At 40.9% G+C, this 24472-nt stretch overlaps 1 protein-coding gene and 1 long non-coding RNA gene across 4 annotated transcripts in view; both read left to right on the top strand.

Moving 5' to 3' along the window:
- YWHAZ (tyrosine 3-monooxygenase/tryptophan 5-monooxygenase activation protein zeta) overlaps nucleotides 1-15290 on the top strand; it is a 27810-nt gene extending 12520 nt beyond the window's left edge. Inside the window, exons 3-6 of the mRNA XM_009638370.2 lie at nucleotides 6751-6874; nucleotides 10579-10742; nucleotides 10834-10929; nucleotides 14243-15290. Of these exons, the coding sequence (XP_009636665.1) occupies nucleotides 6751-6874; nucleotides 10579-10742; nucleotides 10834-10929; nucleotides 14243-14302 (444 nt within the window). The 3' untranslated portion in view covers nucleotides 14303-15290. The remainder of the gene's footprint in view (nucleotides 1-6750; nucleotides 6875-10578; nucleotides 10743-10833; nucleotides 10930-14242) is intronic.
- A 217-nt stretch (nucleotides 15291-15507) lies between these two features.
- Nucleotides 15508-23323, top strand: LOC118452239. 3 transcript variants are annotated; one of them, XR_004841942.1, is made up of 4 exons: nucleotides 15508-15622; nucleotides 16912-17997; nucleotides 18665-18798; nucleotides 20222-23323. It is a non-coding gene; the product is annotated as an uncharacterized LOC118452239 (long non-coding RNA). The 3 variants fall into 3 exon arrangements; XR_004841941.1 differs by having other exon boundaries at nucleotides 15508-17056; nucleotides 17156-17997; XR_004841940.1 differs by having other exon boundaries at nucleotides 15508-17997.
- The last annotated feature ends 1149 nt before the right edge of the window (nucleotides 23324-24472 follow it).

Below are 24472 nucleotides of genomic sequence, written 5' to 3'. Positions count from 1 at the left end.
TTGTAGAGAATAAAGTAAATATCTGGATGGTGTGCAAGTGCAGTGGGGGCTTTGATTCCTGTTTGGAGATGGTACTGAAACTCTTCACGTAATCTGAAGTTATCTGGTAGCCTTCTAAAGGAAATGCAGACTTGAGTACCAGTGCTAACTTTTTTTTTTTTTTAAATGAATCTGAGAAGTAGGTTTAAGACAAATGTAACGCTTTCTCCTGTGCAAGTAGTCAAGTATCTCCAGCTTCTTCTCCATAATTTATTGTGGGTATTGAGGTTATGTTGACATAAGGGGAGTTGGGACAATGTGTGGAATGTGGATGAGAAGCCTGTTTAAGGTTATTACGTTCAGAGAAACCACATCTGGCTCAGGAAGTCCCTAGGCCTTGATGGAGGGTAACGGAAGCATGACATTTTTTTGCTTTCTTTATCTATTTTTCTGATGGCATCTTCTTTTGGGCAGTGTTGCAGGTAAGTTAGTAGACAAGAGCCTGTCAGCCTGTACAATCCCTCCTGTGATCTTGTAATGTCTTGGAGAAAGCTACTGGCATGCTGCTTACATGATGAAAATAGTAGGCCATTGTCAGTGTGAAATAGGTTTCAGGTTTTTGAGCTTAAAAAAGATACGATGTTTTATGCCTTCCATGAATTTAAAAAACGAAGAAAAACAGTTTCTTCCATGTCATCTCCATCCCTATGCCATATACCACAGACAGATGACAAATGAATTAAAGTTCAGCTAGTACTCCTGTGTAATTTATCTTCAGAACTAGAAATAATGTCATGAACTATGTCAGGTGTCTTTCGATACTGCATGAAAACAAAAGGCCTGCCTCGTTAGCTCTGAGCAAAACTGATACTGTTTAAATTACCTAATGTTTATTGGTGTATTCTTTTGGATTTTTGCCATTCTGCAGCTTGGTTCTTTTGTGCAAGAGCAATATATTTTTGTTTCCCCAATAGTTCTAGATTGTTTTATTCAACAGTGTGTCTTAATAATTAATGTTTGGTTTTTAAAACCAAGTTTCTTGCTCTCAGTACTTTAACTATGTATTACCTGCTCATTTACAACTATATTTCTCTAGAATACGTTGGGTTTATTCTCCTGTTCGTCAGGAGGGAAATATATCTTGGAGAAAATTGAGCTGTTGATGCAAACCTTTATATAAAGGATTTATATAAAATTCCCAGGCAATAACATGTACTGAGACAGAGTCTTTATTAAAGAGAGATAGGCACAGAACTACAAGCAACAAAGCAAAACAGAGGCATTGATTTTAATTCTCTTACTGTGGCCCACACAAGTTATTTGCTGAAGATGTAAGCAAATGATTTTAGAAGAAGGGTAGTTCTAGGCTTCAAGTGTCAGGAAAGGACTATTCAAGTCTTTATGGGTTGGCTTCCTGTCTTCAACTGAAGTTCTCACCACAACTTGACAAACTGAAGCATGTCTACATGCAGTAAGAAGCAGGCAGGCTTTTTGTAGAGGGTTGGGTGTTGGGGGGTTTTCTGTAACAGAGAATTACTACTAGTTATGTTTCCTTCGCACTCCTAACTGAGTCTGATAACTCTTACCTTTCAGGCTTTATCTTGTAAAGCCACAGGAGCAAGTCCATAGGGCCTTTCGTCAAAATAGGCTCAAAACACATTGAGCTTCATGTTGCCATCTATTGACTGTGTCTTGCTCTGGCAAAAGAACATGCATAAGAATGAAGAAAGTGAATCTCTTTTCCAGTTTAGTGCTTAAAATAAATCAGGATTGAAGTTTGCCAGTAGAATAATAAAGCTGTGTGCGTGCAGCCTCTGTTACATCTTTGGAGACAAAGACTTTTCTCTAGTGCATACTTTGTGGGGGCGGGGGGACGTACCAAATTTATGAGACTTCTTATCTGTGGTATGTATGAGCATAGCTGACATCTCTTGAGTTTGAATGTGCTGTCTGTCCCAGTCCAGAGTACCAGAAAGCTGTTAACTTAGTCATGATCACAATCGCAGATGTGAAGCGTTGATCTTTTAAGGGCCAGCATAGTAGTAAGAGTTGATATTTGAATTTAGTATGTGCATGGTTTTGTGGGTTTTTTTCTAACAAAAGGTAATAATTTTCCATTAAGTCTTTCTGGAAAGACTGTGTATGACTTTGCTATGAAAAGTATTAGAAGCACTTCTACAAGCTGTTACAGGTTTTGGCTGAAAAGCACTCCAAGATGCTGCTGCATCTGCCTAATTAACTACAATGCTATGGTTTGTTTCACAGCAGTTAGATTCTTGCTGTCAAATTAAAAGCTCTGACAATTACAGCTGAATAGTTGTGGGGTTTGGGGGGCAGGGAGCGGTGGTTTTGTTTTGTTTAAAAAGCTGTTTCTACCAGATTCTGATTGAGGCGCTGTAATTAACTGCCCATGGAATTGTAGTTAGTGCGTATTAGTAGATATCAGAGATGGATGGGAATTTGGCACGATAACAGGAATGTCATGAACGAGCATGAGGGCTTAGCTACATACCATGTACCATACACCCATGCTGTATGGACTTCAGTTGTCAGGGTGTTGTATGCAATGCAGTGATGTGCATCACCTAACAAACTTAGTAATTACAGGTCAGCTTATTGGTCCGGTCTTGGACTAGCTGTTAGCACTTCAGTGGCCCATATGGTGATCAGCTCTATACTGATAAACATTATCATATCAGCTGGTAAAGGAGAGGGAAGGTAGGCATATATAGGTAGTACTATCAAAACAATTCTTGTTTCTGTTTCTTCTGCTTTGAACAAACAGAACCCATCAATAGGACTTAAATATCAAGGTGGTCCTCCTCCTTGTGGAAAAAAATTGTATCCTCCAGAGAAGCCTTGCAGTTAAAGCTATTTGGAAAGAAAAAAAAAAAAAAATAAACAGTATTCCCCATAAGCAGCTGTGTTAGCAGATAAGTGTTAGATGGGTTACGCCTTTTGTTATGCCTAACATTTTACGTTCTCATCTGTAATTAAACTCTAAAAGGTCAGTAGTTTTATTGGTCTCATCTGTATGGCTTTCTGTATCCACAGTACCTCTGTGCAGATTGTGGCTGGCACAGCCACTCTCTAGGATAAATTAGTGCACTCTGAATCTTCAGGCTAACTTTAGAAGGGTTTTATGTTTACTTATGCCAGGAAAAGAAAATATATCCTGAAATAAAAAGACTGGTACAAACAGGAGAAACTGAATATATAGTACTAGGTAAATAATAGGGGAGAGATCTTTTAGTAATTTCACATGCTAGCTTTTAAATGTTAATCTGCTTGCAGGTTTTGTTGTTGCTGTTTATGAAGTATTTGGCATAAATAAAATTCTCCCAAAGATATGTGTTCTACCAGTCCTACGTGTTGTTTGGAGAGAATAGAGACTTTCATCCAGCTATGAGCGAGCTACCAGTGCAGTCTAGGAGTCAGAGCCTCTTTGCATGGGCTATATTCTATGCATAGCTGTTGAAAGGGATTTTCTTAGTTCATCAGTCTTCTAAATTCAACATGGGTTTAAAACTTCCTTTCAGTACAAGGTTTATGCGCTGTCTGAGCTGCTCTTGCCCTGCTAGTACCTATCTGATTAGGAGGACTTTTTCAATTGGTAGTCTTTCCTTTTCTCTGTCTGCTGGTGCAACTCACCCACTCAATTAGGTGTTTGCAAACAACTTTACCGCCTTTGTGACCTAAGTGAAGTTCAAGTCTGGAAATTTGGTTCCTGCTATGGGAGCAAGCAGAGCTGTACTTTTTATTTGAACAACCTTCTATACGGATGATGAATAATTTCTGTTTCTAGAATCTTGGAACATTTTGCGTTGGAAGGGACCCCTAGAGGTCATCTAGTCTGCAGTGAGCAGGGACACCGCTAACTAGATAAGGTTGCTGAGAGCCCCATTCAGAATCACTGAAAATATTTTGGTCTGACCAATTAATGGAGGGTACAGAAGGAGGGCAACTCCCCGTGGTGCCAGAAGGGTAGGTGCAGACTGACACACCTGACTTAATTGCAGTCCTACAGAGAAAAACTAATAAGGAGCCTTATTCTCAGTAGCTAGGAACCTTTATTTGTCATTGAAGTCAGGGTTTCTTGGCACTGGTGAAAAACGTCGTATCTGTGAATCTTTAAGTTCTCTAATGGTGAGAACAGAGCGCATAAGTAGCTACATAGAACTGGAGCGCGTGAGCCATATCCCTTACAGCCTTCTGCTTCGTTCCAGCCGCCCTGGGGCAGAGGTGGCTCTGAACCCTTCTCCTTGTGTAGTGGTACGCCCTCTAGAAGGGTGCCCTTGGCATGAGGCAGCTTGGCAGCCCGTTTGACTGGCTCCATAAAAATACTGCTCCTGCCGACTTGCTTGTGTGGTGTTTCCTTTGTTACCAAAGGGTTGTCTGCCATTGTTCAGACGGGAAGCAAGGACACACAGTGGTTTTTGATGTATCCCTGCATGGCTATGAAATAAAGCTATTTACCACTCCCCACAATACTGGAAATATCTACTAGTAAAAGTGATTGAATAAATACCTTGTCATGGTTTAACCCGGCTGGCAACTCAGCACCCGGCTGGCTGCTCGCTCACCTCCCCCTCCCTCAGTGGGATGGGGGAGAAAATCGGGAAGGAGAAGAAAGGTTAGAGCCGAGGGCTGAGATAAAGACAGTTTAGTAAGAGAAAATAATAATAATAGTAATAATGAGAATGGTAACAGAATATACAAAACGAATGATGCACAATGCAATTGCTCACCACCCGCCGACCGATGCCCAGCCCGTCCCGAGCCGTGATCACTCTCCCCGCGACCGACCGACCGACTAACACCCCCCCCACCCCAAGCATGACATTATATGGTATGGAAGAGCTCTTTGGTCAGTTTGGGTTAGCTGTCCTAGCTGTGTTCTCTCCCAGCTTGTTGTGCACCTGGCTGAGCAGAAGCTCAAAAAGTCCTTGAGTAGTCTGACCAATACTTGGCAACAACTAAAAACATCAGTGTGTTATCAACATTCTTCTGGTACTAAATCCAAAACACAGCACTATGCTAGCTACTATGAAGAAAATTAACTCTATCCCAGCTGAAACCAGGACATACCTTCCATCATGTTGAAACCAATAAAGTAAGTCCACTAACAGGTTTTTATCTCATTGGAGCATAGGCATAGCTGAACCTTGTCTAATTTTGATTTCTGTCAGCTGGACTTCTTCATTACCCTGTCTGCTGAGATGGAAATGAGAGAAAGCTGCTATAATAGGTCACTTCGTTTTGAAGGTTCTCATATGAAGTTGAGGCTACCGGGCTAAATATTCATGATTTGTGTAAACAAATTAGCAGTACTTTTAATTAAAAAAAAAAAAAGGAAACAACAACAAAAAACCCAACCAATTAAACTTGTTCACTCTTCTTGTTCTTTCTGTGCATTACGAACAGTTTTCTGTAGCTTTGTGTCAGCTGGCCTGTTAAGCAGAGTAGGTACCACAGGTACCTGTGTCACAGTACAGTGGTTACAGCCTACCATATGCAGGGCATGCCTGTCCCAGGAGTATGTTGTGTCAGAAACTCACTTAACCCGCAGGGTACTGCCTAGAGGAAAGTACTGTAAAGCAGCCATCATTCTGTGGGCTGGAACTGAATTAGATTGTCCATTTCTGGGGTGTCATTGGAAATACGAGCTAAAAACAGTGAGGCAAAACTGAAATGTCAGTCATCTAATTTACAGGGGGGGGAAAAAAAGACACCCAAAAATGCTTACTGGAACAGCTTTTAAAAAATTGTCTGCTACATGGCCTTAGCAAAATATACGTAACAGCTTCTGATTTAATTTTGAGTAGTCAGGAGCACTTCGTCACTTTTTCTGGCTTTTAAATAACTGGCTTTTCTTTCAAAGTCTGACTTTAAGCACTCAATATCAAGAAGTTTGACAAGCTTGTACCTTAATTTGACTAAATGTGTTGGAGCTAGTGATTTTTTTTTTTTAATTTTTTTTTCTCCTTTTCATCATAATAGAACTCTTGCTAAATTACCTGACTGCTGCAGCTTGGAACTTGCTATGTTAATTTAATAAGCGATTAGAATAATCTAGAAAAACCTGGTCTTAACTGGCAGCCCACAGGGAGGATTTGGTGGGGTGACTCCAGAGAGCTACTTTTGCTTTGGAAGATACGGGAAACACCTGTTAGGGCAGCACATAAAGTCAAATGGATGATCCTTTTCAGTGCTACACAGCTGACTATCAGATTGTCAGCTGTCTGGAAATGCAAGAGTCCAGGTTCACCTTGCAGTCTCTTGTTGGCGATGCCAGTACAGCGTTCCAGTTAATGGGAACTAGGTTAACGAGGCTTATTTATTGCCTGCCTATGTGAGATATTTGGGTCTTTGATTTGGCAGCTGATACTTCAGATCTTTTTATTGTCTCCTGTAGATGCAGACTTTCTTCCGTTGTATACCCTCTGCCCAGGCTCTTTGGATTACCTTATTTTTATCAGGGTACCATATAATGGCTTATAGAAACCCTTCCTTTGGTCATACAAGACTCATCTGCTAAATTAACACAGCTGCCTTCTCCCCATCGAGTCACAGCATGCAGCATTCCCTTTTGTACCTAGAATTGTGATCTGGAACACGTTCTCCTTAGCTGAATATGCTATGTAGGTTGTGAAGAAAATAGGCAAAAAGTAAAGCTGACTTTGAAATAGATTGTAGTATAATTGAATTGTTGGTTCAGCATGCTGTAAAGTATGTATGTTCAAAACACTATGTTCTTTGTTTCTCTTTTAGTCTCTGTTGGAAAAGTTCTTGATCCCTAATGCTTCACAAGCAGAAAGTAAAGTTTTCTATTTGAAAATGAAAGGAGACTACTACCGTTACTTGGCTGAGGTTGCTGCTGGAGATGACAAGAAAGGTATTGTATGTCAGCTTGTGGCTAAATATTGTCAAATTAGATTGCTTTTGGTGGGGCAGTGATACGACTCTAATTTTAGAATAATTCTGATTTGGATGTAAATTTCTTTAGTAATAGGCTTCCTGTTTTCTGAAGAAAAATGACAGGTCGTTGGCTTTCAAATGAGTTTTGAAAGTTTCCATGTAACTGCCGTTTGAAGCAGGGAACAGATGTTCAGTCATGAAATCTTGAAATAAACTTGAATTTATGCGTGCATGCATCTGGTTTGTCACTGAAGTACAGGTTTATGCATCTTCTGCCTGGCTGAGTATTGGGTTTTTACCTCTTTGTAGGGGGACAAAGTCTTATTGGTGCTATTTTTCCTGCATTTCTACAGAATACAAAAAGTCTGCATAGGTTCAGTGAGCAAAGAGACTAGAAGACACCCGGAGAAGAAAAGGCTTGATAAAACTAATCTTACTGTTAGGAAAATTTCTTCCATAACCATGGTAGTTTAATGTCCAAATGTGTGGGTTTTTATTTCCTCAAGTTTCTTGTATTTTCATGTAAGCAGCTTGTCATAATTGCAGGTAAGTTGCCTTCACCTAAATTTAGTTAGAAAAGTTAGTATAAGGCACTTCATCTGTTAGGTGGCTTAACTGCTGTAGTTGAAGAGACACCCTAACAACATGTTGACTCCATGCAGAGTCACCTTCAATTCAGAATGACACATTAGGTTTTGATACAGCTCATTGCAAACAGTGCTAAGCTGTTTCCTGGAGCCACCTTAGGAGTGGCTTCAGCACAGAGCCCAATCTGGTAACTTCTGCTAGCCCTGAGCTGTTTTCTTGTAGACTCTCTTTAGTCTGCACTCAATCTGCAGAAGTATGGGATGCTTGGGAGCATGCAGACAGCCTGAATGCACTTGGACTTGGGGCCCTCAGGGATTGTTGGAGAACTGTTCAGCTGTGCAGCTGATGCTCGGTAGCACTCTGCCCTTTTGCTAGGTTCCTTGTGGTGCTGTTGAAACTTGTGGTGCCCCTGTGGCCTTGTGCTGCTCTCAAGCTAATAAGCTCTCCCCGTATGACACAGAAAGATGTCTGTGTGACTTCACAGAAACTAGGTTGAGTTTGGTATAGAGGTGAAACAGACTTGGAATAATTTTGGGGGATAGATGCGTCTGCTTTAGCTTTGTGGCATATGTGTAATATCCACATTACGTAGGGTAGCCCAGTTTCCCTGGTATGCTGGATAATAGGGAGTTGCATAAGGATACTAGTAGCATAATAGGGCTTGATTTGACTTCTCATGCTTTACTGTGTGCAAACTGACCCAGTCTTGGTGGCAGCAGAATTGCATGTGTAACCAGTACTTTAGATCTGTTACTGTACAGAGAGTAATTACATTTTCCTTTTAGTAATCTCTATTCACATTCATAGAAGGCTCAATATTTTGAGTCCCAAAGTTTCTTTTTCTGTTGAGGATTAAGTTGCGGACTCTAAAATTAGACTATAAAAATCTTTGTTTAAAGTGGTTTTGAAATTCATTTTTATTTCACCCAGTCTCCTGGCTGAGCAGTTTTTAGTGGGTTTCCAGATGAAGAAAATTTTTTGAAAGCCCATCTAGCTCATAGTTGCTATGGCTCCTGAGCTTAAAATTCTTTTTTTCTTCCCTGTAAGTGCTTCATCTCGCAGGCTTTTCCCGTATGCTGTCTGTGACCTTGAAGAAGAGCAGTTGATAATTATTGTTTAGGAAATAACGGCTGTTTAGTTGGACAGTATTCTTTCAGCCTTTTGCAGTAAATACAGCAACAGTATAAAGCTCCCAACTCTAGGAATTGGATTTTATCTTCATAAACCAGATTGTTTATTTTATCGACTGAGGTTTTCTTACAGCAATCTAGCAGACAGGAATGTCAAGCAGGTACCTCACCCTACTATTTTAGCCTTGAACTTTGGAACTGTACAACACTTTCTAAAGAATTCAAGGTTAAAAATCTTGCAACTTTTTTTTATACTGGGTGACTATTTTAAAAATTAACAGAACACATCAAATTTTGCACTAAGTTCCCCAAATCGCTGCTCAGAAACTCAAACTGTGTTTTCTGAAATAAGGAGAAAAAAATAGGCCTTTTTCCTTTTGTTGGAAGTTACTTATGTTAAAGAAAAATGATTAAAAAATAAAATGCTCCGCTTCATGCCTTGAAGTTACTTGTTTTTCATGCTGCTTGTTTTGCCTTTCTTTAACAGCACCATTTTCTAAGGCTTTTTCATTATGAGGAGACTAAAACACTTCTCACCTTTTTCTAAATTTAACTTAGAGTAAACCTGATTCTTCTCAACCATAATATACCAAATTCCAGTCACTGTCAGGGTGCTATGGCAGTTGTCTGATTCATGCCTTGAAGTTACTTGTTTTTCATGCTGCTTGTTTTGCCTTTCTTTAACAGCACCATTTTCTAAGGCTTTTTCATTATGAGGAGACTAAAACACTTCTCACCTTTTTCTAAATTTAACTTAGAGTAAACCTGATTCTTCTCAACCATAATATACCAAATTCCAGTCACTGTCAGGGTGCTATGGCAGTTGTCTTTTTCTGAACCACTCCAGTATTAGTGGTGATTGTAGAGAGGATAAAATGTTGAGTAATTGTGCAGTGAGCGTTATCCCTCTTCCGTGTTGAAGAGGTCAATATGATGTCCTCAATTTTTGTGAATACATAAAGGTGAACAAACAGAGATTGCGTAGACATCCTGAATATTGGTATTCAGTTATTCTCAGACTTTTGAGTACTTCTGACTTAAATACTGATGCATTTTTGAGTCCTTAGCCTAAAATTCCTTTCTTTATTTTTGAATATATGTGACTGTCACTGTTGCAGAGATCATGGTGGATGCATTTCTGGTTTGATCCAGAAATGGTTAGGATTGGAATCCTTTTGCATCTGAATTGAATGACTTCCTGCCCACCTTTTTCTCAGATGCTATTAACAGTCTTGGAGAGTGCAGGAGCAACGGGTCTCTCTGTGCTCGGTGTCTCTAGCGCGTCTCTTGCCTCCTGCAGTCATCAAGTGGGCTGTGTTGGGCCATGATCTCTGATTTGTGCAGGCATAGTCTGCTCCTAAGTTCAAGTGCGTTCAGTGAGAACGGAATGTTGTATGTTGGAAGCTTTTAAAAATATATATTTAATTTGGGTTGAGGTATGCCGCACTACCTTTGCCAAGCAATTTGAATGGGAATTCATAGATTACTGAAAGACTTCAGCATGATAGGTGAAGTTCATCGGTGTTTTCTGTGACTAAAATGTGGATCTGTAATGCTTTACAGCATTTAAAGACATTGAAATTGTGGTACTATATCAAACCTGTGTGTAGTTAAAACTTCAGTTTTGTACCTTTTCATGTAGGTGGTGGGTTTTATATTCCTTACGTGCTACAAGACTGCTGCAAGCATTTGTAAATACAAGTAGTCACAGGGTGGCAGGGAGAGACTCAAACCTGTGATTTGGTCAGCGACAGCTTCCTTTGTTTGAATAATTAAAAAATGTAATTTAGTAGAATCTTCATAAAATAGTGACTTGTCAGGTAAAGTGCTCATTCACAGGCATTCACTCTTAACGCACTTTGTTCCTGCAAGTGTGCTTACAGTCCTGACTGTATGTCTGAATACAGTATGTGAATTACTTACGTGTTGTGGTTTTTGTGTGTGTTTTGTTTTTTCCCCAAAGGGATAGTGGAGCAATCACAACAAGCATATCAAGAAGCTTTTGAAATCAGTAAAAAGGAGATGCAGCCAACACATCCTATCAGATTAGGTCTGGCTCTAAACTTCTCCGTGTTTTATTATGAGATTCTTAATTCCCCGGAGAAAGCCTGTTCCCTTGCAAAAACGGTAAGTCTAAGGGGGGAAGAAATTCTGTGTATATTATTTGCATAACCTTTTGTCACATGGCCAATGGAATTGTTTGTTTTTATAACACTAGGCTTTTGATGAAGCAATTGCTGAACTTGATACATTAAGTGAAGAGTCATACAAAGACAGCACGCTAATAATGCAGTTACTGAGAGACAACTTGACAGTGAGTATCATTAGAGCTTACATATAGTTGATAACTGGATTGGTTTTTTGTGGCACTCAGAGTTGTCCTGTTTGTTCTCAGCTGTGGAGCGGTGTCTGTCATTCATTTGCAGATGAGTTTACAGTACATCGTGTTTCTGAGCTACATCTTTTTCTCCTGCCTAGTCTTTTTTGTCTGCATGCCAATTAACACTGTTTTCTGACATGACAAACTGACCAAATTTTTCACTTTTTTTTAATTCAAGGAATTTAGCTTAAGTGACATAGTTTGGACTGTGACTAGCAAAGCTATTATCTTTGGTTAAGCAGCATTTGAGAATACAGTTGCATTTGCCTTTTCAAAACTTAATGTCAAATTTCATATTGCCTGTTCTGTGTGATTGCATGTGCAAGGAATAGATCCTACAAGAAAACTACAAACAAAGCTAGCAAGTCCATTTAAGGGCCTGTTGTTTGCGGTTTCTTTGTTTGATTTTAATTTTGGTAAAGCTGAAATTGGAATCAGTGCTAGCCAGGCTATTTCCATGGCAGTCGTAAAACAACTGCTTAATTCTTTTTTTCCTTGGACTCATAGCTGTCTGTTGTGTAAGTTATAGACCCAGATTGTGTTGCTGTCTCAGAGTAATCAAAATCTTCATCTTGTGTGTAGGGTTTTTTTTAACCTGCTTTGAACTTTAAAACTGGCAAAGATAACCATCTAAAGCAAATGAAACAGTAAATGTAAGCAAATATGCAATAGTGTAATTAATGGCATAGTTCACTCCCCAGTCTTCGTGGGGGGAAGGGAGAGCTGCAAGCCAGAACTGAAAAAATAAGAAGCACCTCTTGTCGCCAGATGTAACCCCTTGTTCACGTTCTGTGTGTCTCATACCAGAGACATTTACAAAATAGCTGGGCATCTTTTAACCTAACTAGAGGTAAAGCTGTACAGTTGCATAAAATTGGAGTTGCCGTATTTTCTACTTTTGTTTCTAACAGTTTATTTCCCTGCTCCTTGGAACCTTTTCCACTAGAATGGCAACTTAACACTACTGAAAAAACTACTTGTGATTGTTCCAGCTGTTGCTTACAAAACAAATGGAAGAGATTTCTCAGCCTCTGTAATGGAGACAGATACAGGGTTGGCATCGCTCTCAATGTCTGTGTGTGCTGTCCCCTTGAGTGGGATTGCTCAAGAGCTGTCCTCTGAATGAGTGGTATTGAAAAAGAGAATAGAAGCTGACTTTAATTGCTAGCTTCCCAGTAAAAATAATGTAAATCTTGTCATAGCCGTTGGAAAGCAAATTGTTTGATACAAGAGCAAAAGTTGGATTGAGCTACTGTAGTGTGTGAATTATGGTAGTGGCCTGATAATTGATATGAGCTTTCCATTATAAGGGAGAAAGCTGTAGACAGCTGCAGGATTCCATATTCTTGAATGGATGATATGCCTTGCCTTAAATGCTTAGTGTGAGCTGTACAAGTGCATTGATTCCATGTTTTTCCGCAACTTCTTGAGGTAGAAAATAAGTTTTGATGCATGTACGACAGACAAAGACTGCCATGAATTTCATGAATGTAAAAAAAGTCTGTTTTGCTAGTTATGCAGGTCTGTTAAAAAGGGTTTGGACAGTGATTCAGCATGATGATCAGTTACGTGCAGGAGCGATTTCCTCAGTTGTTGATTCTTTTTATGTTGAGTCTTGTACAGCTGAAGAGTGTGTGTTCATTCTGCGGGGGGGCTGAAGGCAGACAAGTGTTCAGAGGGTTGTTTCATATGTCAAGTCAAAATCTGTTTTACTGGGGTTGCTAGAGAATTCCTTCTTTGCTCTGTTATGAAATTGTTTTTTCTTTAAAAAAACAAAAACAAAACCAAACAAAAAGGCATCCCTTCTCCCTAAGGGCTTTTTTTTTCCAGCAGATTTGTTAAACTGTGCTCTCAATTTGTAATCCTTTCATACCAGTCAGGCCCTTTTTATTTCATTAATATAGGTGTATGTATGTACATATCTGTGGTGAGGATTTAGGATAGAAGCCTCTCAGAAAATTCTAATAAAATTGTTCCCTATATGAACAGCACTGAAGTTGAGAATAACATAGTATTCTTCTAATGTAGTATAGAATGTAGTACAGGGGCTAGAAACTGAGAAGTATACTGCTGTCTGCACTAACCTAACTTGTTGCTTAATGCCTTCAGCAAGGAACATTTAGTGCAGATATTGTGTACTATGTTCAGAGCAAGAACAAGGCTACTGGTCTCATACAAGTTTCTCTATTGTCTTGTACTCCTGGGAAGGATAAAATGTTTCTGATGATGGGGTTTTTTTTTTAAAGGTGTGGGGTTGGTTTGTTTGGGGTTTTTTTAGCATCTTGTGAGACGTAATGTAGGTAGCGAGTAAACTGTAGGTAGAGAGAATTAGTTGTTCTTAGGTTTTACCACCTTATGCTATAGAGCGTGAAGGATTCAGTTAATGCTGCTGTAACTCCATAAAACGAGAGATTATAAAGCGAGAGATTACAAATCATACTGGGCTGGTAATAGTTTGGAAGCAGCCAGCGTGGTGAAATACTTGGTTCACAAAATAATTTCTTTGCCCTGGGTGTTGCTCTGGAATTGATGCTTAGTTTCCTTAGTCGGTACTTAATCTTGATATATGGCTCCTTAGTATGATTTTATGGAGCTTAAAATAAGATTTTGTGCATACTGCATACTTAGCCTGATTTTCTTCCCTCCTTGCCCTGCCCTCCACATTTGGAAGCGCTCTGTTCCAAAAGTTGCTGAAGGGGAGCACGACTGACTGACTAGAGCCAAGGGATAGAGATTTCAGTGAAATACTTTTGTTTTTAAAAAACCCAAAAAGACTTCAGATGCCTGTTTTGTGGAAAAGGTGGCGTTCACTCTAATGATGGATGAGGAGGGAGACCTTTACTGAAGCTCTTCCTTCAGAAAGATGTGTAAAGCTCACTTGAGGAGAAGGTACAAATCCACAGGAAACCAAGTATTCTTAGTTCCTGATTCTTGCTTGCTTGTAATCGTGTTTTAGTGAGCCTTGTGGATACAAGACTCTGTTTTTGACAGTTCATGAACTTCCTCATTAAATGCAGCGTAGGGTTGGGGCACTAGGACTAGATTTCCGTTTTGTCTTGTGTAGAAGTAATAGCCAAGAAATACATTCATGGTAACGTGCGCTTTTTCTTTTGCCATGGTGCTTAGGAGGACCTCTTACAAAATTACTATTTAAGACATAGGCCTTCTTCCTAGCAATTCCTTATTAATAGTTAGTCATAAATGTTAATACCTTACATATTTTACTCTGTTTTTCTTTCCCAAACAGTTGTGGACATCGGATACCCAAGGAGATGAAGCCGAAGCAGGAGAAGGAGGGGAGAATTAACCAGCCTTCCAACTTCCGTCTGCCTCATTCTGAAATTTACACAGTAGACCATTTGTCATCCATGCTGTCCCACAAATAGTTTTTGTTTACGATTTGACAGGTTTATGTTACTTCTATTTGGATTTCTATATTTCCCATGTGGTTTTGTTTAATATTAGGGGAATAGAGCCAGTTAACATTTGGGGAACTTATCTGTTTTCATCGGAGGTGGCCAATATAGGGTTGTGAAATTTTTATACGAGTTTTACATGTTTGGCATAGTACTTTTGGTACATTGTGGCTTCCCACAAGGCCAGTGTTAAAACAGCTTTCTATGTCAAGCAAAGATGACTGCTTGCATATTGGTCTGTCATGATGGAAAAAAGGGATAATCAGTTGCAGCCACAGGTGTAGTTAGCATGAATGTTCAAGCTGGAGCACACATGGCTGTGAGTAAACTGATGTCCCATAGATATTGCATGTCAAGTCAACATGTGAAATCTGTGGAATATACCAATCAAGTGTACATCTTTGATTGCAGCTGAAGTGTTCCTTAAGACAGTTTGATCACCCAGTCAACTTTCTCTAGAGAAGGACAGAGAAACGGTTCACATTCCATTATTTGTAAAGTTACCTGCTGTTGCTTTCATTATTTTTGCTACACATTTTATTTGTATTTAAATGGTTTAAGCAACCTAAGAACAAATGTACAAGTAAAGATGCAGTAAAAAATGAATTGCTTGATATCCATAATGACACTGTATATCGAGCACAGCAGTAAAACAAAAACCCATGTATTTAACTTTTTTAGGTTTTTTGCTTTTGTGATTTTTTTTTTTGATACTTGCCTAACATGCATGTGCTGTAAAAATAGTTAACAGGGAAATAACTTGAGATGATGGCTAGCTTTGTTTAATGTCTTATGAAATTTTCATGAACAATCCAAGCATAACTGTTCAGAACATGTGTATTAAGTTGATGTAAGTGGAATAAAAGTTTTATGAATGGACTTTTCAACTACCTTTGTAGATTTCATGTGATCTGTCTTCCCACACCTTTCAGAGTAATGGCAGCGTTATACACAAATTCAGTGTATAAGTATTTTTATTCTGAAAAACCTTAATACACATTTAGGCATTTGGTTAATTTCAGGGAAGTCAAGATTGAATACTTCATATCTGATTTTAAGATTGCTCTAATTATAATTAATTTACAACTTTTAGATGCCTGCAGATTTCTGACTGCCCGGCTGGTACTCTGGAGATACCTTGACAAGCATGTGGTCCCCAGACTCACAGCAAAAGGCACATGAAGTTCTTTAGGAGCTGACCTTTGGAATAGGTCTGGTTATGTGGAAACCCATAGCTTGCTGCCATTAGCCCTTTAAAGGAGAACGGAGCAGGAGCCTCCACAGAGTTCAGAGGGTTCAGACGCTACAGCTCAGTGTGTGGAAAGGGTAACGATGCTCTTCCTTTCCTTTCCTCATCCCCAGTGAGGTCTGCACTGATGGTACTCACAGAATAACTACAGCATTCATAGATATTTGAATTGAAACTGAAGTAATTATGGGGAAAGGGAGACTAATTCTCAAACAGTATCACATCTCTGTCAAGAACGGAGACTCCTGGAAAATAATTGGACTGTATTAAAATATTCTCATTTTATTTATGTAGTCAACATAAAGGAAGCTTGAGTGGGTTTTTTCTTGACTGAGCTGCAACTGTAAGCACAGTGTAAGTGCATTTTCTAGTTTTAGATAACTTTTTATTTGGGTGAAAAAGTTATCTTGGTGCTACCAGAAGAATAAGATGAACCAAGTCACTGAATGTGAATTCCATTGCCTTACCCTTTTGCACATGCAGTGAACTTAAGCAAGTTACAGGTCTGACTTTTTAGAAGTTCATCGTAGGTTTTTCCTTGTATTTAAAAAAATATGTTAAAATACGATCATTACATTCGGAATGTGATGCTCCATTTCTAGAAGCAGCTGAGCCTTCTGTCCCAGAATTTAAGGATTGAGATTGGTAGAAAAGGTGGGTAGGATAATCTTAAACCTTAAAAAAATAGTTACGGGACACTAGTCACTGTTCCTAGAATTGGAAGTTAATAATCTGCTATAATAAGTAATAAAAATTAGAATCTGATTAAGAACAGGAAGAAGGGAAGAATATGGAGGGCAAAGGTTAATGAGGCTTTCTAAGGGAGAGCTTAGTATGTCCCTCAATTACCAGTGACAAAAAGTAACAATGACTTCTTTAATACATGAAAGCACATGTCAAAAGGAAAAAGCAGTAATCAAATACATTTACAAAACAAAGGGCTACATTCCAGTCTGGAAGCAATGCAAGTTGGCAGACCATGACTAAAAAATTCCTTTGGGGATATTGGATCCACTTTTGGAAAGGAAAGACCATAGCTTGCTCTATAGCAAATATGAGCTCCGTCTCTTAGACAGGCGTTAATGAAGATGTTGCCTGCTTTCCTTACTGAAAGGATTTGACTTTCAACTTGCATGGTAAACTGGTTTACTCTGAACATTTAAGCTATATGAAATAATGTCACCTGAAAATGCCTTTTTTTTTTTTTTTTTTTTTTTTTTTTTTTTTTTAACCTTTATCCAACTGTTTAAGGAAATTTTGAGTTAATAGGGTTCTGTAAAGTTACTCCAGGTACCTGGAGAAATGGAGGTACTACTGAAAATTAAAAAGCACATAATCAAATGAGGACCGGTGGAAGGTAGCAGAAGTATTCTACTCTTGTTCCTTTAAACACAAGGTATGAAGGTATCTTTACACAGGGGAGGTCATTGGATTCTTTTGCTGTGGTGGCTTTTTGTTGTTTTTGTTTTTTTAAGAAAGCCTTCTCTTATTTCAGTACCTAAGCTGATCTTCTAAATACCGCAGGAGGTTCACCCCTGAGTCTTCCTTTCCTCCACTCCTCCATTAGAGTGATCAACAGTATTTGATGGTGACAAAAAACTTCCCATATTGAACGATCAGCGTATTTTCATGTATTTTTAGTCCTTGTTCTGACACTGAAGACCCTCCTCAAATGTGGCAGCGCTGCTTCACACAGTGCATATCCCATTCTGTAACGTGGTCTCCTGCTTTGTTGAGCAGAAAAGGCTCGCAGAGGGGCTTGAATCCTTTGAGCCTTCATTGCCACAGTAGTGCTGTGCCCATGCTTGCAATACGGAATCCAATTTTAGGGGAACCCCGTAGCGCTTACAAAAGATGGACTTGGACAGCATGGGTTGAAGGGGCAAAACAATGAGGGAGGTTGGGGGTGTTTAAAATGAACTGCCTGTTGCACCGAGGGCAGCCTAGCACCCACCTGCAGCTGTGGGGTCCTGAAGGGGAAGTCTCCCAGGGTGACGATACGGGCGTGCAGAAACTTTAACGACGCAAGTCGAAGGCGCTGCGGAAGCAGTCTCCGACAGCCCGCTTAGCGCCTGCCTTTGAGTCGCCTTTTGCTTAGGGTCCCTTTGGAAGGCGGGTAGCTAAACCAGCTGCACCTTCTGCTGGTGAGCCGCCGGGGCAGCCGGCAGTGTGTGACTGGGTATGCTTCCTTACTTCCAGTAATTTACATCGCAGCAAGATCCTGGCAGGCTGATACTGAACGGAGGAGGGAAGGAAGGACAGCCCTATGCATAAGAAAACGTGTTGGAAGTCAAGATTTAGCCTCTATTCCCAACTCCCTCTTGGGATTGTTTTATGGTAAGTAGCTTTATTTTCTTCCAAGGTGCAGTTAAAAGATGTTGGAAGGTAGGGAAGAAATCCCAGGCTTTCTGAAAATGGTTCCTTCAAGTACCCGTTCCAAGAGAGAAATTGCTTGCTGCTGACGTGGTGGTATGGTGCCTCAAAATGCTTGTAAGGAACCTGCTGAAAGTGAGAACTGCCCTAAACAATCGCTGTAGCCTTTGAGCTGTATTCAAAGGCATTGCGTTAATCTAATACCTGAAAATAATTTTTTGCCTATACCACCCTTAGAAAAAATAGTATTACCCATCAGCTGTAATACCCCTGTAGTAGTAAATGCTTGCGTAGTAGTAGGAGCTGCTAGTTGTGATGAGTAAGACCCAAACATGCATTTCCTCTCTTGAGGTTACAAATTATACAGTTAAAGGTTGCTTGATTCGTTTATTCTTCTGTTTTAATGTAACAAAATAATTTGCTTTAAGGATGATTCTCCTTTTTTTCTATCCTCTTGTACCCTAGTCTGAAATAACAAAAAAAAAATCATTTTAAACCTGCCAAGTGCTAATTGCCATAACAACTACCTGCTTTTTAAAAAATTCATGACAAGCGACAGCTCCAATGTGAATCCAGAAAATGAAGCTCAATTCTCTGTTTTTTTTTTACACTGCGCCTCGCTGTCCCCAAGCTCTGCTTTTGACAGATGAGTGACAGGAAAGTGCTCCAAAGGCTTCTTATCCCATGTAATTCAGTTTCCAGCTGAAAGCAGAAAAGCTGAGGCTGCTCTCCTGGTTTGGCCTTGGGGTGAGAGATCCCCCTCGGGTTGGTGTGATTTTTACTGGATTCAGCACTTTGCATTATCATCAGCTGCTTGAGTTGTGGGTCGCGTTACCTTCTACCCTCTCCTCCGCAAGGCTGACGCGGAGCTTCAGTAGGTGCAAAGCACAGCAGACTTCAAGTGGGTGCTGGAAGCAGAATGAACTGTTCTGGAGGTGTAGATTTGCTGTGGAGATGAGAGGGGACATGAGGGCTATCAGTCATCCATTAGCACTGGCTATGCAGCTCTCGCCTCCACCATTTAGATGAGGGATGCATCCACTGGTTTTTCCAGTGGGCTAACAGTTACTGAGATGGGTGTTGGTCTCTTCTCCCAGGTAACGGGCGATAGGACGAGGGGAAATGGCCTCAAGTTGTGTCAGGGCAGGTTTAGGTTGGACATGAGGAAAAATTTTTTCAGTGAAAGGGTTGTCAGGCATTGGAACGGGCTGCCCAGGGAAGTGGTGCTTAGGGACATGGTTTAGTGGTGGGATGGCAGTGTTAGGTTAACAGTTGGGCTTGATCTTAAAGGTCTTTTCCAACCTAAACGATTCTATTAATTCTGATTCTATGATTGGCAGTGAAGTACATACGGGGTAGAGCCACGTCAATCATGCTACGTACCAAATTGCCTTTTTAGAACTAGAGAGAAAATGGCAATTTCAGATTCTGTTCCTAGGCAAAACACAGCAATAATTGTGGCTTGGAAGTAGGAGTTTCTAAGGGCTTCAGAGGTTCACTGTGCAAGCCATGCAGTTTTGCTTGACCTCTCAGGAACCCACATTTTTGGAACATCCGAGGTTCCTGCAGTGAGCAGGGCAGTTTTAGACACGTTTGGAGAGCTTTCTGGTAGAGCTGTTTTGCAGAATTTTTTTTTTTTTTTTTTTAAGGAAACTTTTTCAAATGCAGCTGCTTAGATGGATGCTTAGCCCTACTGGCAAAACCTCCAGATGTTACCAGATCGGAATGGCTGAAAGTAGCCTTGAAGGAAGCTGAAACATACGGGGCCCGAAATGCAACTACTAGATGCACATCTGGAATGCTGTAATTCTTTGTGGCCCCATTACTTTATGTGACTCCTGACTGGGAGGAAGAGGGCAAAAAGAAAAGGTTTCAAGGACAGAGCTTCAAATGCGTCATGCCTTGGATTACACGTCTGGGGCTTGTCTTTGATAGAGCTTGGAAAATAGTCAAAGAAAATAAGTATTTTTAACCGCAGGCTACCTTTCTTTTGGTTTTTTTTTCTTTCTTAGGGTGGGTGGTTTTTTATGTTTTCTTTCTTACCAGAGATGTGCTTCCCTGAAGCGACTTAGCAAATGATTTCTGTTGACCAGCCATTTCTTGTCTGACAAGGAACATTGATTTTGGTGGGAGGCATTTCTCCCTTACTGCCTTTGCTTGCTCCGTGTTCTTTCTCCTTCCTTTTAAGCCTGATCCATTGTATAAGCTGTCCTGTAGCGCCTTAAAGCTGGAGCTTTTCATCAGAAATCTACATATTTGTGGTGAGTAAAGTGGTATCTGCGTATCGGAAGCATTCATTTACAATGCCACTATTGCTGTAGATTAGAGTGCCGCCTGCATAAAATCTAAATACCATGCACTCGAGCTGCCATCACAGGCAGACTGGCAAGCGTGCGTGGACCCCAGGTGACTTGTAGGGCAGACATAACAGCTTGTCAACACGTGTGAATTTGCAAAGCCAAGTCCCAAGCTGCTGAATTTTTTAAGATCCTTAAAGAGGAGAGAATTATTTAAACATAAATCCTTATCATGGTAAAATATCCTTATGCATAGATGACTGTCAAATTTAATTCCATTGGGTTATTTCTTTACATCTAAATTTGATCGTTTTACTTCTTTACATTTCAAAAGTAATGCCTAGAAATGTTCTGGCCTGGCTTGACTCTTTCTGCTGGCTGTATAGCCGCACACGGAGTAGAGGGGAAGACTGATCCCCAACCTTGTGCCGCAAAGCCTAGTGCTTGTCCATTGCACTGACCGTTTTTTAAGAGGCTCATTATAGTTTAACCTTCTGGGACAGGGTAGTTAAGCTGTTTTGCTGTTAATGCTAAGCCATTTAGCATCAGCATATCTAATTCCAACTGCCAAAAGGAACTGGAGAACCCTCCTAGGTCAGTGGGGTTGTCTCTGGATTGCCAGCAAGTAGCATTTCATGAATGAGAGGTTTTCTGACCAGAGATAAGGATGTACTGTTGCCTCTGTTGGTTACTTAATGTGTCCTGGGATGACCAGAGGTGATGGGCTGTAGGCTTTGTAGAGAAAACACTAAACTTCAGCAAAACATCTGTATGTGTGTTTTGAGACCCAACGTGGTTTCACAGTTCTGTTCAAAGCAGAGAAGGGTTAACTCCTTAATGCTTATAGCCGAGATTTCACCCAAGCTGGATGATGTGAGGCATTTCAGTGTGAATCCAGACCATTCACCTCCTACGTTCTCATCCTGCCGTGTGTCCGTGAGCAATGGCCATGAAAGGGTGACAGGCCCTTACGCTAGAGTGAAAAATTACTCAGTTATCAAAGCAGAGTGCTTACCTTTCAACAGCAGGAAAGCAGAAGTGTAAGTCTATTACCTAAAGCAGTGAACATCAGCAGTGAGTGATTTCCTCCAAGATGAAGCAGGCTGATGGTCAGTCTGCAATTCCAGCATAGCTTGAACTTCAGTCCTGACCTGCCAAGGCATAAGGATGGGTTTCACTTGCTGCTGCCCATCAGTAGTATCAAAGAAGTCTCGCTGTGGCATAGCAAATTTTGTGTACCATCCATCTTTTCCCAGTCTTACTTTGTCAGGCTTGAAGTTCAGTGTGTGCTAAGCCCCCAGCAAAACAGAAGGTTGCACAGCTGGGGCTATAGAAATAGCTTACTTTTAAACACTAGGGAAGAGAAGTCTGTGGCGTTATGTGTTCTGGAAGATAAATAATTATTTTACAAAGAATGCAAACGGATACTTTGGTGAGGTGAGCAAAGAAAATGCTAATAACAAGAGTACAACAAAAGGAAGTAAGAAGACGTGCTGAGAGAGATAGGGAAGTGAGGCAGCAAGAATCTAACCTCAAAGCACGTAGGAGATTACAGGGCCCGACTTCCGAGCCACCCTCTGAGCGCCTCAGTGAGGACGATTAGAGTAGCATGTTCAGTGGGACCCTGCCATTTCGTAGGGCTGAGGCCTGTCTCAAAAACCGTTCACACATGGACTTGATAAATGAGAATTTTTAGACAGAACATGACCTAGAAAAATGGTCTGGACTTTTGCAAAATGGGATCAGCTTCATTAAATGTGACCTTCAGAGACAAGCAGAGATAGACTTGTATCTTTTTTTTTTTTCCTTGCCTTTTTCTAAATTAAGAATTTATATGTTAAGCATATGTCAGGCCTATGTTACTGACAAAACTGGGGTGAGATTTTGATTAAAATTTGGGTTTGGATGTACTGCTTATCCCCAGTAGAAATTCAGGCCACAATTAAGGTCATAGGGGAACCTGTAAAATGACTTCATCATCAGGGTGAAGGTACCGAATGCTGCACAGATAAGGGTTTTAAAGGAATCGCCTAACTGATTTTGATTTTTCTTAACTAAAAAACCTGCCGGTGCATGATGAGCACTGCGGCATGTCATCACAGACTCAACAGCTTCTCCTTTTCCATCACTGCAGGGGCTCAAAATGATCATCCTGAGGGGTTGGTCAGCAAAGGGAGCTATTGCTTGTTACAGTGATACAATACGCACCAGAAAGAATTCTTCCCTGCGCTTGAATCTGCCATGTATACAAGGCCCAAGGTTTTGAATACACTTGCAAAGTAAAATCAAAATCAGACTGGACACTCCCAATTGCAGCATCTACAAGCCAAGGGCAACCTCCAGCCATCACGCGGGAGCTACCTGCCTGCCACCCACCCGCCTGCATCCTGGTGGCTGCAGAGTGGAGGCAAAGAGCTGCCCTGCAGGCAGGAGCAACTGCCAGGACAGACAAACTGCCTGAGGAAGCCCTGGGGCTTCTCAGGGCTGTTAAAGCAGATTGGGAGAGAGGTGTGGAATTAGGCAAGCAGGAAGTGAAAGGACCCATGGATTTTCAAGGAGGAGAAGGAAATAGCTCTGGCGGTTGGGATGCAGTGGAGAGTCTTTCTGTGGTGGGATAAATACAGTAATAATGGGGGGAAAAAATCTCCGGAGAAGTCCCTTGTTAAATATTTTGGTAGTACCTCATGCTCCAAACCCATGGAAATGTAAAGGATGGATCCAAGATGCCTTCAGGTCAAAATGGGCTTAATTAGGGGCACCACCTGAAAGTCAAGTGCAAGGCTAAAATTGACACCTCAAGAACATTTGGTGGTGGCAGAAAACTGATATATGGAGGTGGAGGGTGGCCGTCGGGGATCAGAGTCATGAAGTTTGTGATGAGTTTGCAGCCTCCCCAGCTTGTGCCTCAATACCTCTCGAGAGCCACCGTCACTCATGAGTTGCCTTCTCCCTTACCCTACCAATACATTGGGGCTGATAACAAAGGGAAGGGAGAAAGAAGTTGCTGTGCTGGTTTCAGCCAAGGGGTTTTCTTGAGAAGAAGCTTTACTCAGACTAGAAAAATCTGGATTTTCTGTCTCTGAATTTCAAGATTTTTCTTTTTTTTCTTTTTCCCTACCAAATAGTTGAAACAAGGTAGCCAATTACTGTATTGTCTGTTCACTTTATTCTGGTAATACTGTATATATGGTATTTTGTTGCAAAATGAAAAGGAATCGTCGTCTTCCCCAAAGAAGTTCAAGAGCTTCGTGTCTCTGTCCTACGCTGCACCTGACTTTCAAGCTGTGCTGCTTCCCTGTCTCTGTGAGCATCTTGACCGGGCAATACGCGCGTTCAGCATCTGTTGCTGAACATAGGAGTGCTCCGAGGGCTGCATCCCCATCTGTGATCCGCTTCTCTGGAGCACCGAACAAACTGGTTTCAGGGACGAAGCCGTGAAGATCTCCTCCCTGCAGGCTGATAGCATGGACGCCCAAGTCATTTTTGCAGATTAGCCAGTTATTGCGTTATGGTCATTAAAGCTTTGGAACGTGAAAATCCCATCGGAGGCTGATGGTATGAATGACAAGTCAACCAGTGAAGCCAAATGAAAAGGAATCGTCGTCTTCCCCAAAGAAGTTCAAGAGCTTCGTGTCTCTGTCCTACGCTGCACCTGACTTTCAAGCTGTGCTGCTTCCCTGTCTCTGTGAGCATCTTGACCGGGCAATACGCGCGTTCAGCATCTGTTGCTGAACATAGGAGTGCTCCGAGGGCTGCATCCCCATCTGTGATCCGCTTCTCTGGAGCACCGAACAAACTGGTTTCAGGGACGAAGCCGTGAAGATCTCCTCCCTGCAGGCTGATAGCATGGACGCCCAAGTCATTTTTGCAGATTAGCCAGTTATTGCGTTATGGTCATTAAAGCTTTGGAACGTGAAAATCCCATCGGAGGCTGATGGTATGAATGACAAGTCAACCAGTGAAGCGGGGAGCCACTTCTGAGCCATCGGGAGAGCATCTGTTTATGGCCATCGTCGTCATCACTGATGCAATATTCCAAAATGGTTCCCCAGAAATTCAGCTCATTTGAACCTGGGAATTCTGTGGTTCTGTAAGATGATGTGACCAACCTTCTTCACCTGCCTGCCAGCTCCTCCTCCGCT

Source organism: Egretta garzetta, unplaced genomic scaffold (assembly GCF_000687185.1).
Source record: "Egretta garzetta isolate BGI_Z169 unplaced genomic scaffold, ASM68718v1 scaffold154, whole genome shotgun sequence".
NCBI lineage: Eukaryota > Metazoa > Chordata > Aves > Pelecaniformes > Ardeidae > Egretta > Egretta garzetta.
This window is presented reverse-complemented; position numbering and strand designations above follow the sequence as displayed.